Consider the following 14,261-nt stretch of genomic DNA (forward strand, 5'->3'; position numbering starts at 1 on the left):
TTATGGGATGATAACTGAATGAAGATTGCCATCATTTTCGTTTGTTTTCTTTCGATCATGGCTGGTATGTCAGGATTGATTTGACGCTAAAGGGAGACAGCGACCGCAGACATCTGAAAACGAAATCGTCAAACTGAGACAATATTCCTGTTTTTGATTTGAATGAACTTTAGTTAACGATAAAAGAGTTAATTCCAATGATAACTATTCATTCAAATAATTGGACCACGCGAGTTTTCTTTAATAAGGATTTCAGAGTGTTCAACCCTCTAAGACACCGTTATCAGTTGCGATGAGCATGCACCACCTTTGCTACAATTCTCTATTGCCTCTTTGTGTTTAATCTGTAAATCAACGACCGCTTCCTTATTTGTTCTGACTTTTATAGTGGTCTAATACTGCCAATATTGTCTTATTTCATCCATTAATCACCTTTCCGATCTATAATTTATATAATCTGGCCATCCGATGAGTTGCGCCACGTGCGTTTACTCCGCATGTCCCGTTCGCTCTCGAGACCCTTTTGGTTTCTCGAGTACCTCCCCTTTCCTATTCAACTACTATTATCTGTTAATTAGAATCAATTGGCTGTATTTACAGTTGTCATTAACAGCAGCAAAAGCGCTCAAACTAATGTGGACAGGCTATTTATATTTAAGCAATGAGTTTAGCAACAGCCTGTCCACGATTCCCTGACCTGTCTTCTTTAGATAACTGGGCCAACGAAGCCCTGAACTCGGAAGCTTACAACCAAGATCTTCTGTTTCGTTGTCGAACACCGATTCGTGCTCGTTATGCAGCTAAGAAAATTCCCGAGCCAACTTTGCTACTCTGTCACGACTTCAAAGGCGGCTACGTCGCCGACGAAGACCTAGACTGTCAAGGTTATTTCCCACACCATTCAGGTATAGCATACTGGGTGCGCGCTTTCCAAGTAGTGAACACATTTGTGTATTTCTCTCATACGCGAGTCACGATTCCTCCTGTTTCCTGGACCACCGGCACTCATAAGTCGGGTGTTTTGTGCTTGGGAACTCTTATCTTCGAGGGATCAGATGCCGCTTCAGACGCTTCAAGACTTCTTACCCCCAACATCTCAGGCGTTGGATATCACTATGCTGACTTACTCTCTGAGGTTGCTCGGTATTTTGGTTTCGATGGGTATTTAATCAATATGGAAACTGTAATGGCAAATATCCATGAAGCCAAAGAACTAGTTTCTTTTATAGAATATTTCAGATTTGCTCTACATAGAATAGTTGGCTCTCATTCTAAAATTATATGGTACGACTCTTTGACATTGTTGAATGAGATAAATTATCAAGATTGTCTTAATGAACAAACTATGCCATTTTTCCGTGCTGCAGACGGATTATTCACGAACTATTTTTGGGATGCCTCTCAAGTATTCAGTAGCGCTCGACTGGCTGGTCAAGCGCTTGGCCCTGATATTTGGACAGGTATCGATGTTTGGGGCAGGAATGTCAGCTATCCCGCAAAATCTCAAGTTGGTCGAGCTCTGAAATTAATCGAAGACGCTGGGACAAGTGTGGCACTTTTTGGTCCTGCTTGGTATGTATGCGGTGTCTACAATCCTTGCTACTCTAACAGATTATAGGAATTATGAGGAGTTAGGACCCAAAGATTTTCGGAAAAATGACATTGAACTCTGGTACACAGCTAGAGACAAATTTACAAGTATATTCATGCAGTCATAATCTGGTACTCAGTCCTGTTGCTAACATTATTCAGATGATTCGCTTGCTATCTACGGCTTCTTTAACCCGCTTCCAGCTCCATTATTTCAAACTCAAAATTATCAGCTTTTCTATACATCTTTCAATACTGGGCATGGGAACTCTTTTTATGTAAATGGCAATCTAGAATTCTCCAAGACGTGGGTGAACCATGCTCTTCAAACAGCTTTGCCAACATACGTTCCTGGAAGTCGTCACCCGGAACTAGAAAGATATTCATCTGAGCTCTATAGTCGGGGAATTACTACTGAATCACTAACAAAATTTTCAGTCACCTGTGGAATTGACTATTCCGTAGCCTTTTACGGAGGTTCCAGTCTAGAACTGATCTCGAATCCTGATGAAGGCACATTAAACAGCCGTCCACAATCACAGAAATCAACATCCTCACATTTGAGGTCTGCGTCAGAGCATCAAGCAAATGCTGAAATACTTTCAATATCTAGTTCGACGCGAGTGCACGCAACTCCCCTATTCAAATTTGATTTTTCTTTAAATCCTGAGAAGCCGTTTATTCTCAATGTGACTTTCAACAAGCACTCTCAAGGCGATGTCAAAATTCGGCTTGATGGAAGTTGGATTATGAACCCTGCTGCAGCAGAAGCCTTGTCTATTGCTGAGATTTTTGCAGCTGAAAGTGGTTGGCGTCATTCTTATGAGGCAAATTTTACAAATTCGGTACTAAATTCATGGGTCCGAAAGTCTTTTAGCTTTTCAGCTCCTGCGATACCAAAAGCTATCTCAAATGTTCTAATGACCTCGAATTGTTCGAAATATGAAGGGTTAAAGTTTGTCATTGATCATTTAGACGTTTTGTGCTCTGAAAACTTCAAAGGGTCGATTCATTTTGGTAGCATATTATTATTTAGTGAATTTCCAGATTTACCTCTAGAACTGAATTCTCCTGTCATTAAAACCACTTTCGATAATAATGGTATTGGAAAGGACGGCCACGAGGAAATCTTACCATCTGTCAGAACCATCGAAGTTCCAACGCCGTCGAGAGTGGCCAAAGCTTGGTCCGACTCGTACCGTCTGATTAGATGGCCTGAGGACGAAGAGACAATGGAATGGGTTGTGTATATGAACAGCCAAATGGTGGGTGTAGCTAGCGCACCAGGCTGGATTTTTGATAACAGTCTGCTGAAGCTCAATTCTGACACAGTCACTTTTACATCAACGGCAGATACGGGTTCTCAGAACATCATCGATGAAAATGAACGTAAGGACTCAATCGGAGTTGCTGAAAATGCTGAAGTATCTAGCATCCGGATACGTATCGATGCTGTAGCGTGGACGGGAACAGTTGTTGCAGGAGTTGAATTGGTGGTCAGTATGGCAAAGTAGGTAGTATTAGAATGGCTCTGTATTTTGACATCTGTATTTTTCCTACAAAAAGTGATATGGCTTACAGTAGAGTCTTTGAATTCTGCGCAGCATTGTATTAGCTATTTTTTAAGTAAATTTTCAGGCACTGAATGTATGCTCTGAAGTGACCCGAGATATTGAATAATGATTCTGAAGAGATGCTGGAGTCTTGCCGTTGCCGTGGCAACCGATGTTCATGTGTTGTTTACTTAGCCGCACTTAATATTCAAGAATACATCCTATCAAATTCCTATGGAAGAAAACAAGAATTTTTAGAATATCATTCGATTGCGATTAATTAACATTCAGTATTTTAAAATCTGTGGGTTTGAAATTTTTCGCAGCCGATAGTGTCATGTCTTCATCAACTCGGTTGACTATTCGTTCAAGATCACATACATCTAGCAGTAGTAAATTCGACAGTCAAGTGGACAAAGATGCGCTTTATACAAATTCCACTGCGAATTTAGGAGCTAAAAAAGATTCTTTGCAATCTACTGCAATCACAGATCGTCGTGGATCTCTTATATCCTCACAGTTTGTAATGATCAACGATAAACTCCAGCTACTGTACGATGAAATCGGAATCAGTGAGGATGAACGGAGAACAAGAGAGCAAAATTTATATGAAGTTGTTTCTTTGGCTCTAGAAAATCATGTATCTAATGTGACTGAAGAAAAGGAGAAGTTATATAATCTCTGTCTTAGTCTAAAACAGGAAATTGCTAAGATGATAATTGCCCTCGAGAATACCTCTGAGGTTCAGCAGATCTTTAGCGATCCTACTGTGCTCGGTGAAATCCGGCTGCCTTTGTTGGAGTGTTCAAATCAGCTGCAAAGTCAACACGATATGTTGCAGCAGTTATATTTACAACGTCACGATCGAGCGTGTGGTAAGAAATTAGGAGATTACATTCAAGCCGAGATTAGTAACACATAATTAGAACTACTTGCGAAGCTGCGCAAGTTCGTCAATGCTATGGACGGTGTTGAGATTAGCCCGGATTTTCTTACAGCAAGTTTTGATAATATAAGTCTCACAGATGCCAATATAGCCACACTTGAGCATCAAGTTACCCGACTCTCACAAGAATTTGACAGTCGAGTCTTGACGGTTCAGGAGGATGCAACAGAAATAGTTACCTTATGGGCACAGCTGGGCACATCTCAACATCAAATCGATCGCAATATTTTGAGCAATTACAAAGAAAAACCAGAATTACTTGGATTGTCAAATCAAATCTTGTTGCACATGAGGGAACAAAGGTCTTCTTTAGAACACGAGCGAGACTTGCGACGGGACCGACTGGCATCTCTGAAGTCTGAAGTTAAGCACCTTTGGAACAAACTTTCGGAGGATGAAGTGCACATAAGATCTTTTGATCGTAGTAACCGGGGTATAGCGCTTTCCGTGATTTCTGCCGTGAGTCATATATGTCTTCTCTTTTGTTGCTATAGCTAATCTAGAAGTATGAAACTGAATTATCTCGGCTAAATGAAAAAAAGCACGACTTTATACACGTTTTTATTGAAGATGCTCGACAAACTCTTCAATCGCTTTGGGACAGCCTTTATTTCTCTGAAGAAGAAATGCTTGAATTCACACCGGCTTGGACGGACATTTTCACAGATGCATCATTGGCCGCCCATGAATCTGAGATTTCTAGACTAGAGGGATTGCTAAAAGAGCGCAAACCTATAATCGCTTTGATTGATGCGTATCGCAATATTCATAATGATGCTGCTGAACTAGAATCCCTTCAGCAAGACTCTTCTAGGCTTCTCGCGCGAGGTACGGGCCGTCGCGATCCATCTCGACTCCTGAGGGAGGAACAAATGCGCAAGAGGATTGCTAAAATGAAACCAAAGATCACAGCCGAGTTGATGAATGCATTAACAAACTGGGAGTCGGTCAATGATCGCCCATTCATGGTGAACGGTGAGAGATATTTAGATGTCTTGCGCGATGAAGAGATGACAGCGCGAGCCGTTAAAACAAAGCGAACGCCCTCCAGAAATGCTATAACTAAGGATGCAGCTAATTTGTCCGTGAGAAAAGGAGAGAATCCTGTTTCTAGAACACCGTTTTCATCTAAGCGGCCTAATATCAAATCTAAGCTTAACTCCGAGAACCGCCCCAAGCAACCAAATTTTTGGAAGGAAAGCAAAGATGCAATGGGTACTACAAAAATGAAAAAGGTGCTGGTCAAAAATAATGAGGATGGTATTTCAACTCTCAGTAAGGGAACTCCAGGTTTGACTTATTTACAACGCTCTACATCAGCTGAAAGTAGCTACTCAAGTGCAAGCCCATTGAAAGCTAGAAGCCAAGGTCGAGCACCTTTAAGAGCTATCTCTACTTCGTCTATTCATAACTTAATTCATCCGGATTTGGCCCCAAAAAATTTAAGGACTAATGCGAAAACGCCTCAAGCCCCGACTCAGTCGGAAGTACGTGGACAGACTGTCGGCCTACAAACGCCAAAAGTGCAATTCAGAAGATTACCGATTAGAAAAGATAATTCTGAGCAAGGAAATGCTCAATTCGAATGCGAAAATATTTCAGAATCTTTGCACACTACGCCTTCAATTGGTAATCTAGTGTCCGGTTACAGTTTTCCTACTGAAATGCAATGTAATGTGCAAAAAATATCATTACCAAATGGACATTCAAATGAAATAAACTATATTTCGGAGACTCCCGTTGTTATCCCTGAACCGAGGGAGCAGACAGAACTTCCAGATTACGAGCTCTCTCAAGCTGAAGAATCTGAATTTGTGGACGATTATGACGAAGAGTACGACTATCAGACTGTTACTATTACAGCGAAGAACGCGTCAGAAACTAAAAGCTCCACTGGAGAATATATACAAGAGGCTACACCTTCTTCTACTATGGATACCGACATTGCGACGGCAATTTCAAATCGGAAGAGTGACAGTCCAGCAAGCGAGGATTCTAATATTCCACCGTTTACGGCATTGATTTCTCGCGATGGAAATGATTTTATGACTGGCTCAAAGCCAATTTTCCCACCTCTACAAGCTTTAGATCACACACCTTTGTTGCCACCGATTCAGTTTCTTATGTGTGAATTACCGACCCAAAGTTCTAGAGATACCAGTATATCGGACACGCCTACCGATATGTATATGAACGAGATGAGTTTCATTAGTCCGCATAATCTTGATCTAGGTAATTCGGCCACCAACAGTCTAGAGTAATCGATTAATGAAGTGTGCTGTTTTCGAGACTTTTAAGAATTGTGATATTACTTTAGGAGCCTGGAGTATTGGGTTAAGAAATTATTAGTGCTTATGAATATTAATATAATTTAACTAGATCATCATTCTGCATTTGAGTACAGGTTGACTTAGGTTAAGGCGCAAAATCTGAAGTGGGTTAGGACATGACAGAAGACTGAGTTGAGAATGGAAATAGCTCACCATCTTCGATTAACTTCCAAGATGCGTTCCAGCACTTAAAGATCCAATCCAAACGAACAATTCTAGGAGTTTTTATTCTTGATTTCGTAGATATGCCACTAGCAATTTCCGTGCATAAGGCTTTCAAGTTCCTCTGTGATATCACTTCAGTATCCACCACGATGTGCGAAATCTGAGGATCGTCCAGCGAGTCTGCGATTAGAGCATTTGCAAACTTAGCATAATTCTTGGCTTGCACGATTCGAAATGACAACGACGAAAAATAACAAGACTTAGGGCTCTGGAAGTACATAGTGAGACCTGAAAATAAAAATGATTTAGCCATTGTACTTGTTGATGGAGTGCACAGTTCCAAGTCGTGCAGCGTATCGAAAATTTTTGATCGGTTGATCTTGGAAGTTGTACTCATTTTTTGTAGTATCTTAGATCAAGTTAGAACAACAGCTTTTCCAATAAGATGTGGCTTACATGTTGTAACTCCTGGCAATTCTGCATTTCGCATACATAGCTGTCCCCATATCTATCAACCCATCTTTTGGCTCGATTTTTAATGCTATCGGAAGCATAAAATAAATGGCGTGGTTCAAAAGGCACAATATGTCTGTTAAAAAGGCAATCGTGGATCCAATCTGGTTTTACAAGATAAATATCAGGTCTTCGCTTCAGACTGACCACCTTGACTAGATTTGACTCAGCGATATAGTGAAATACGGATGTAGATGGGGCGTCCTTGTAAACTATAGTGCCCCCATTTGAGATGATTTCTAGCTCAAGTGGTATGCGTCTACGCCTATCCAACAGTAAGATAAACGAGTGACCCTGAAATAGTTTGGTCTCAAGTTTACTCTCTGAGACTTTACGCCGCTTGATTGGCGTATGGTCGTCTAAAATATCAATCTTTGTTCTTGCACGTCGTCGATCTTGGCGCCTTGATTCTCGCTCAAATAATCTTTCTTGAGACTCTCGCGCAACTTTCTCTGCCAACGTAGTAAGCTCATCAACGCTCAAGGAACTCATAAAGTCGCGATCCATCCTGATCCGCCGAAACCTAGGAAACCGTAGAGTCACTCCAGCGCGATATTGTTCACTTGCGGGTACCACTGATGCAGCCTTTATTTCCAACACAACTGAATACTTCGGGTTAATACACATATCTGGAGCTTCTTTATCATGTTTCAATCCTGCCAAATCGAAGTACGCATTAAGCGGCCGGGTGCGATCAAATCGCTGCCAATGACCATCTGTAAGATGCCGAATCGTCGCATATTCACTGCTTGTAAACCCGCCACCTACTCGGCAAAAAGACCAGAATCTAGAGATCAATAAGATGCTTCGGTCATATTAAACGCAAGCTTACTTTGGCGTGCCATCAAAAGCTAGTTCGCTTGTTCGCAGACCGCATAAAAAACTCGATATTTGATTTCTCCGTTTACCTTGTCCATAATAACCACCAATAACAAGAACATCTAGACTTTCACCGAATTCTTCCATATATTCAGGCTTAACTTTGATCCAGCTATCGAGTCTCTGATTCACTACGTACGGCGAATCCGGATTCTTAATAACTAGACCTTCCGAACTAGGATTTAGTTAGAATCAACAGCACAGGAGTACTCCAGATGACACCTACGATTCCGCAATAACTTGTCGAAGTCGTATATCTATGCGCTCGCTCATTGTAGAAAGCTCAAAAGGATGCAATTCAAAATGCGTAGACACTGGATGAATGATTTCCTCGAGAATACTCCGCCGATCCTCTAATCGAGCTGAAACTATCGACTTTCCGTTCAAATATACGACGTCAAACACTCGATCTATATTTTATTGGTACTTGTAATTTCGAAATGTGCCAATACGTACAAAGTGGATATGAAGTTGATATGCCTCCTTCCTGATCAGCTCGAGCAGCAGTTTTAAGATACCCAAACGGTTCAATTCGCTCTTCCAGAGAGTCCCATGATATCATTTCGCCATCCAGAATACAGCTGAGAAATTAGTACTACACTAACTTTCACTTAAGAATGTACCAACCTCTCGACATTGGAATCAATCGCCCCTTGTATATATCTACTCAACGATCCGTTAGCAGCACCAGTTGCACAGCCATAGAGATACGTGTATTCTGTAGCTTTTCGACTGAAAAAAGCAAGTCGTTTCCCGTAGTTGGAATAATGCATCTGCATTCTTTCCCCATCGAGCTTTTCCTCAATAAAAAAATGGCCATTCATTTTCTTGCTGATTTGCTCGCTGGAATATCTCGGATATTCTGCAAGCTGTGGCCGAAAACATGACATCAAGGAGATTTGATTTTCCTGATTCTGATAAATTTTGCATCTCAGTAGAATAATAACGATGATTCTTACCTCTTGATTTAGGAAAACGGAGGGATCGCATAGTTCCCAGCATACCCGTTTCAGACTGCTCGACACATTAAATAAAGCATTAGCATCAGGATGATAAAATCCAAATAATGACTTTTCAGACAAGCCGATATGCAGCTCTATTGATGTTGGACAAGATTGAGAACGTAAGCAGAACAAACTTACGGCGCAGAATAATTCTAACAAGCCATTTCATTTCTTCAGCATTCATACGTTTAGAAAAGTAAGTTAGAATGGCCAGTTGTTGTTCTCTGAAGTAATCACGTTAGCTATGTCTATCCAACGAATAAAGACTTACGAATCAGGATGTTGGCTTAATTCGTCAAGTTTGATATTTACTTCGTCAATCGATAACTGTCCAAAGTCTGACAACGATTCCCTCTTCTGGATAATTTCGTAACAACGTTCTGCAAAATCACCAGTAGATTTTAGACCAGCTCCGGGAAGGCGAAAATTGAGCAGAGCCTTTGCGTCGTCAGCGTTAGGAGAGATGCCGATAGCCTATTTTCGTTAGATCGAAACCAGGTAAACGCAATGAAACTTGCCTTGATCAAAAGACGGGCTAATGCTGTCTCTTTCAATCCATATGATAAGCGCTCTCTGTCTATCTATTGCGAATTAATGAATGCCGCCGGAATGAGTGTAATACTTACGTTGGGAAGCACTGTAGAATTAGCACTTGCATGATACTTGTAGCAACGACACACTTACGTAGACGAAAGAACGGATAGACATTAGGACCTACCGTACTTCGCCATGATTTTATAAATGACCGAATGATTTCTCCTCGTCGGATCTTGATTCGCACATTGCTAAATCTGCTTCCTCCGGCCATCGTAACTTTCGATAACGGATTGATGAAATTGGTAATGAGGTCGTGGAACGGCGGAGATATTCCATGGTTTGCGGGTGCAGCAAGACCTGTATGCTCCTCAATGGCAGATTGTTCATCGTGCTCATAATTATCGTCTTCTCTGGAGCCTTTTGAACCAGTCAGAGACATCTCTGGCCGATTCTAGTCGACCTATGATGTTCGATCTCTTCGGGAATATCGAACTGGATGAAGTCATTGGGACCAATCTGTTCGGTAGTCGTACACGTGACTTTGCAGTTTGTTCTAACGGAGCCAGGGACTAGAGAAATGATCTGTGAGACTAAAGTTTGAAGGAAAAAAATGAGTAAAAATGAGTGAAATTGAGGATAGCTGGACAAACTTATGGTCTACAAGGCTGTTGAAAGACGCGGTGGATAGTCGTACGTTGGCTATATTGGTTTTTTGATTCTGTTTGAGAGACTGGTATTAAAGATATAGTACAGTTAATCATTAGAGCTGTCTATTAATTCATATTCCTTCCCCGGTTCAAGTCTCTTTTGCATCATTCAGTCCAGATTTGCTCCTTCCAACAACATTCCCAAAGAAGAAATGCGGCACATGACTAACTCCAATGTTCTCGATGCGCGATCCGGATGAGTCAAGATGAATGACAAAGGTGTACTGATCATGTGATCTATATTGACGCGTCAGTATCTAATTTAAGCACAGCGGGAAAAGAAAAAACGAGAACGGTTTAAGGGATTTCACTTATCAAGTAGCAAATATACAACGACATAATACAGAGAGATTGTGACCGAGGAAATTGTCGCCAGTTTCTCCTGCTCAAGGCTGCTATTTCGAGGAGACGGATCTGTCGTTTCAGGAGCACACCGCGTCTGTTGGTCCGTCTCAGTAGTGGTGCGCGTGTGGGCGATGGCAGACGTCGGAAGAGGAAATGGGGCGCTTGGAGGCATAGGAGATGTTGGATCGATAAGTTTAGCTTTGACTGAAAGTAGCGGAGTGAAGAGAGACAGATCGAAAAGTGCAAAATTCGCAGAACGGTTTGAAAAGTCGAAGTTAGATTTGGCAAACAAGAGGCCAGACCGTGGGTTTCGGCCAGTAGATGGTGCAGCAAACAGTTGTACTGGGTCTGCTAAGTCTCCTAAATCTTCGATTACGAATATGAATAATAAAGAGCCAACTACTTCAACAAATAATTTGGGTAGTCTGAAAGCAGCGGGATCCAAAAAGAAAGATGATCTTCGATCTTTGACGAGACAAGACGTTAATACTCGTCCAACTACAGCTTCTGCTCCATCTCAAGCCCAGTTTGCTTGTTCACGGACCTCGGTTCGTCGATCACCATATTCCCTTGATACGCCATCTCAGACGATACTTGGATTATCGATCCATCCCGGAATGGCAATGCAGCGTTCCCTTTCCAACGGATCTGCAAATTCAACGACTTCGACTAGAAGCAGTGGAAGCAGTAGCCTCGGACGAGACAATGAATCGGAATCGAAGATGGCTTCGAGAATAAAACGAAATGGATATGCTCCGCTGTTGACTCCGCAGCCCCAAGTGACGAATTCGGTCGAAACAGGCACAACTCAGTTGATCACGCGCTCTAATTCCACTAAAACTCGGCCAGTGAGCACAATCAACAAAGTTGGAACAATAAAGACAAAGGCAGAATCTACTGAAATCGGTATTGTTGGTAGACATATTTTATCGAAGGCTACTACGAAACAAACTATGAAGACAGTTCCTGCTTCCGAACAACGCACACAGTTGAAGAATAGTCACTTCGCCCATGAGCTAGCCACACCTTCGTCGAAAACGACAAGCTCGTCCTCAATTTTAATGCGGCCAGATCCCTCATCGAGGGCAAGAGAGTCGTTGCTGATCGATAATAGCAATGGAATTGCTGATCGACCAAAATCGAGTAGTCCAGGAGTGAGCCGACTAGGTATTTTGAGAGCCGATTATCGTCCGATGGATGTTCCACCGTTTCGAAGAACGATGCGCAAGCCAGACAAACCGAGTAAACATGAATTTAATGCTGCAAAGCCATGGAAATACAACGAAGATCAGAATCGTCGCGGGCGGCGATCAGGGCATGGCCATGTCCATACCCAATCTGTTGGTCAATGGGGAGGATTTAAGTCTATGACAGACGAGCAACGGAAAAGGTACGCGTCTCTGTGGGCAACAAATAAAGGAATTCTGCTACCACCCGAACATAGCGAATGCGTACATGGACTTGTTGTACGAGCGCTTTGGAAAAGGTCGAGACTTTGCATGGAGGTTTTGGAGCAGATCTGGAATCTTGTAGTTGGTAAAGATACTGGCGAAGCTACAATGGTTATTAAAGGCGCAACGGACGCTGGCGATGCGGGCGAGTTTGGAAATAGTGGCCAAAATTTCAATGGTGATTGTGAGCGAGACTATCTTACTCGAGATGAATTTGTTGTGGGCACGTGGATGGTAGACAGATGTCTGTACGGACGGAAACTTCCTGGCCCGGACGGAGTTGTTCCGGAAGTGTGGTCTGGTCTAAAGCTTGGAGTGAGTATTTGGCAAGACAAAAAGGAACTCAAGCATGCCCGCCATGCACGCCAGCGTGCTCGATTGACCCAGGCTGGCCGCCACTACGTTAGAAGCAATCGGATCAGTTTAGGAGTTATATGAACGAACTTTTGGTTTATTGGATGTTTTTGATTTTTTTTTTGATTTTTTTTTGATTTGTTAGTTTGGGGCATATTGGAAGTAGAGTGAGGATAAGCATATTCTAATTAATGATTTTAATACACAAATTCGACGAAACAACAGACCGGCTGAACTGCAGATATCAACAAAGCGTACGTATTGGTCCCGAATAATGTAAAACCTAACCCAGATAGAGTAGACAGAAGCGCTTGAAGAAGCTGGCAGACCATTTTCTGACTCTAGAATATAATTCGGAATAAATAACGGAAATACCAGAAGTTCATTTATTAATTCAGCCTCTAATTTTTTGCTGGTGAAAAGCCTCAGAAAATCTGGCTGATATTGCTGCGAATTCGGGTTCTGCGCGCGCGGTTTTGGCTTGATCGAAATCTGTTCTGCGAAGCATACGCGATACTGTCGATATTGTTCATTTCAAGGAGACTACAGACTGCAGAAACAAGTCATGTCGAACTCCAAAGCAGATTACTCTTTTAAAATTGTCACAGTCGGAGATCAAGCATGCGGAAAGACATCGCTACTTCTGACTTACACCATGGGTGTATTTCCCGAGGTGAGACTGGAACATTGGTGGTAATATAATTGGAAGTGAGATGAGTTACTGATATTCATGCAGCTTTATATGCCGACGATTTTTGAGAATCGGGCAGTGACTGTGAAACTTTTGTCAGGGAAGTCGGCACGATTAGACCTCTTCGATACGGCTGGCCAGGAGCAATTTGATCGGCTCCGACCTCTTGCTTATAATGATACTAATCTGGTGCTGATTGCGTATTCAGTCGATAATCCGACCAGTCTACAAAATATTTCAGAGCGTGTAAGTGACTTAATGTTCTTTTCGTTGAATCTGGACAAATCTAAATTAATCTGATATAGTGGTGGCCAGAAGTATCGCACTACTGCTCTCTCAAAATGCCGATAGTCATAGTCGGTCTGAAAACTGATCTCCGTAATGATCCCAAAGTGGTTGAGTCCTTGAGAGCGTCGGGATTTACATCTACTGTGTCTTCGCAGCAGGTAAGTTAAGACTCCTGTGTTAGATTTGAAAGCAAGACCAAAATTTTAACTATTCCAGGGCCGCGAAGTAGCCAAAAAAATAGCAGGCGGAGTCCCATACGTGGAATGCTCTGCCAAAAGCAAGCAGGGAGTTGATGATGTGTTCAATACGATTCTCGATGCTCTCGTTGCGCCGAAAGGAAAGACAAAGTATCCAGGTGACTCAAGAAAGCCGGGAAGAAAATGCATTTTGCTGTAGCCGATCAAGTTAATGATCCGTATAATCGTATTGTTATTCAGTGGAGTTGTTTCTGAGTGGTAATTTGCTAATTTGGAATACTGTAAGGTCTTGTAGATGTCGTAACGATCATTGTTGGTCATCCCCGTCAGTCTCCGCGTCCTCCTGCGGAAGATTCTCCTTATCTTCGGATGTCTCGCCAGGAGCCTCAACATGTGCGACTCCCTCATAGAACGTACTCCACAAACTAGACACGTTTTCAAACTCTTTCCCGACCTGAACATGTCAACGTGTGAATACTAGCAATCACTTAAGTCTGGCTTACAACAATTACACCTTCCAGAGCGCGATTCAGAGTATTAATATTTGCCAGCACATGTTCCAAGCTCTGATGTAATTAGTAGAAGCCTGAGTGGATAAGAAAAAAAGGCTTACCACTGCAACTTCCGCGACTAACGCTGCTCTTTGTTGCTCGAAGTACGATTGTTCAGACGTCGCAGGTGTGTTCTCGTCAGCCATTTGGTATTGGAATA

General features: G+C 42.2%; 6 protein-coding genes across 6 annotated transcripts; 4 read left to right on the plus strand and 2 right to left on the minus strand.

The window, feature by feature from the left end:
- Window positions 1-229: 229 nt before the first annotated feature.
- On the plus strand, window positions 230-3,361 carry V1516DRAFT_164575 (glycosyl hydrolase family 85-domain-containing protein). The gene is made up of 3 exons (XM_066918682.1): window positions 230-1,572; window positions 1,619-1,698; window positions 1,753-3,361. The coding sequence occupies exons 1-3, from the start codon at window positions 662-664 to the stop codon at window positions 3,102-3,104; spliced, it is 2,343 nt and encodes a 780-aa protein (XP_066778779.1). The 5' UTR covers window positions 230-661; the 3' UTR covers window positions 3,105-3,361.
- Window positions 3,362-3,385: 24 nt separating this feature from the next.
- On the plus strand, window positions 3,386-6,477 carry V1516DRAFT_670535 (microtubule associated protein-domain-containing protein). The gene is made up of 3 exons (XM_066921383.1): window positions 3,386-4,018; window positions 4,070-4,548; window positions 4,596-6,477. The coding sequence occupies exons 1-3, from the start codon at window positions 3,481-3,483 to the stop codon at window positions 6,348-6,350; spliced, it is 2,772 nt and encodes a 923-aa protein (XP_066778780.1). The 5' UTR covers window positions 3,386-3,480; the 3' UTR covers window positions 6,351-6,477.
- V1516DRAFT_670539 (ATP dependent DNA ligase domain-containing protein) lies at window positions 6,422-10,007 on the minus strand. The gene is made up of 12 exons (XM_066921384.1): window positions 9,665-10,007; window positions 9,607-9,617; window positions 9,499-9,561; window positions 9,252-9,454; window positions 9,119-9,204; window positions 8,936-9,072; window positions 8,604-8,884; window positions 8,433-8,557; window positions 8,203-8,386; window positions 7,930-8,151; window positions 7,041-7,884; window positions 6,422-6,993 (listed from the first exon to the last, which is right to left on the minus strand). The coding sequence occupies exons 1-12, from the start codon at window positions 9,954-9,956 to the stop codon at window positions 6,529-6,531; spliced, it is 2,913 nt and encodes a 970-aa protein (XP_066778781.1). The 5' UTR covers window positions 9,957-10,007; the 3' UTR covers window positions 6,422-6,528.
- Window positions 10,008-10,520: 513 nt separating this feature from the next.
- On the plus strand, window positions 10,521-12,594 carry V1516DRAFT_670544 (uncharacterized protein). The gene has a single exon (XM_066921385.1). The coding sequence runs from the start codon at window positions 10,701-10,703 to the stop codon at window positions 12,456-12,458; it is 1,758 nt and encodes a 585-aa protein (XP_066778782.1). The 5' UTR covers window positions 10,521-10,700; the 3' UTR covers window positions 12,459-12,594.
- A 137-nt stretch (window positions 12,595-12,731) lies between these two features.
- Window positions 12,732-13,837, plus strand: V1516DRAFT_670547 (small GTPase superfamily). Its single transcript, XM_066921386.1, has 4 exons — window positions 12,732-13,047; window positions 13,111-13,311; window positions 13,371-13,511; window positions 13,570-13,837. The coding sequence occupies exons 1-4, from the start codon at window positions 12,940-12,942 to the stop codon at window positions 13,747-13,749; spliced, it is 630 nt and encodes a 209-aa protein (XP_066778783.1). The 5' UTR covers window positions 12,732-12,939; the 3' UTR covers window positions 13,750-13,837.
- Window positions 13,838-13,857: 20 nt separating this feature from the next.
- On the minus strand, window positions 13,858-14,247 carry V1516DRAFT_662585 (DASH complex subunit Dad1-domain-containing protein; the record flags this gene model as incomplete). The annotated part of the gene is made up of 3 exons (XM_066920452.1): window positions 13,858-14,004; window positions 14,054-14,116; window positions 14,164-14,247. 3 exons carry the CDS (start codon window positions 14,245-14,247, stop codon window positions 13,858-13,860), a joined length of 294 nt encoding a protein of 97 aa, XP_066778784.1.
- Window positions 14,248-14,261: the final 14 nt, after the last annotated feature.

Source organism: Lipomyces oligophaga (assembly GCF_038497815.1).
Source record: "Lipomyces oligophaga strain CBS 7107 unplaced genomic scaffold V1516scaffold_2, whole genome shotgun sequence".
NCBI lineage: Eukaryota > Fungi > Ascomycota > Lipomycetes > Lipomycetales > Lipomycetaceae > Lipomyces > [Lipomyces] oligophaga.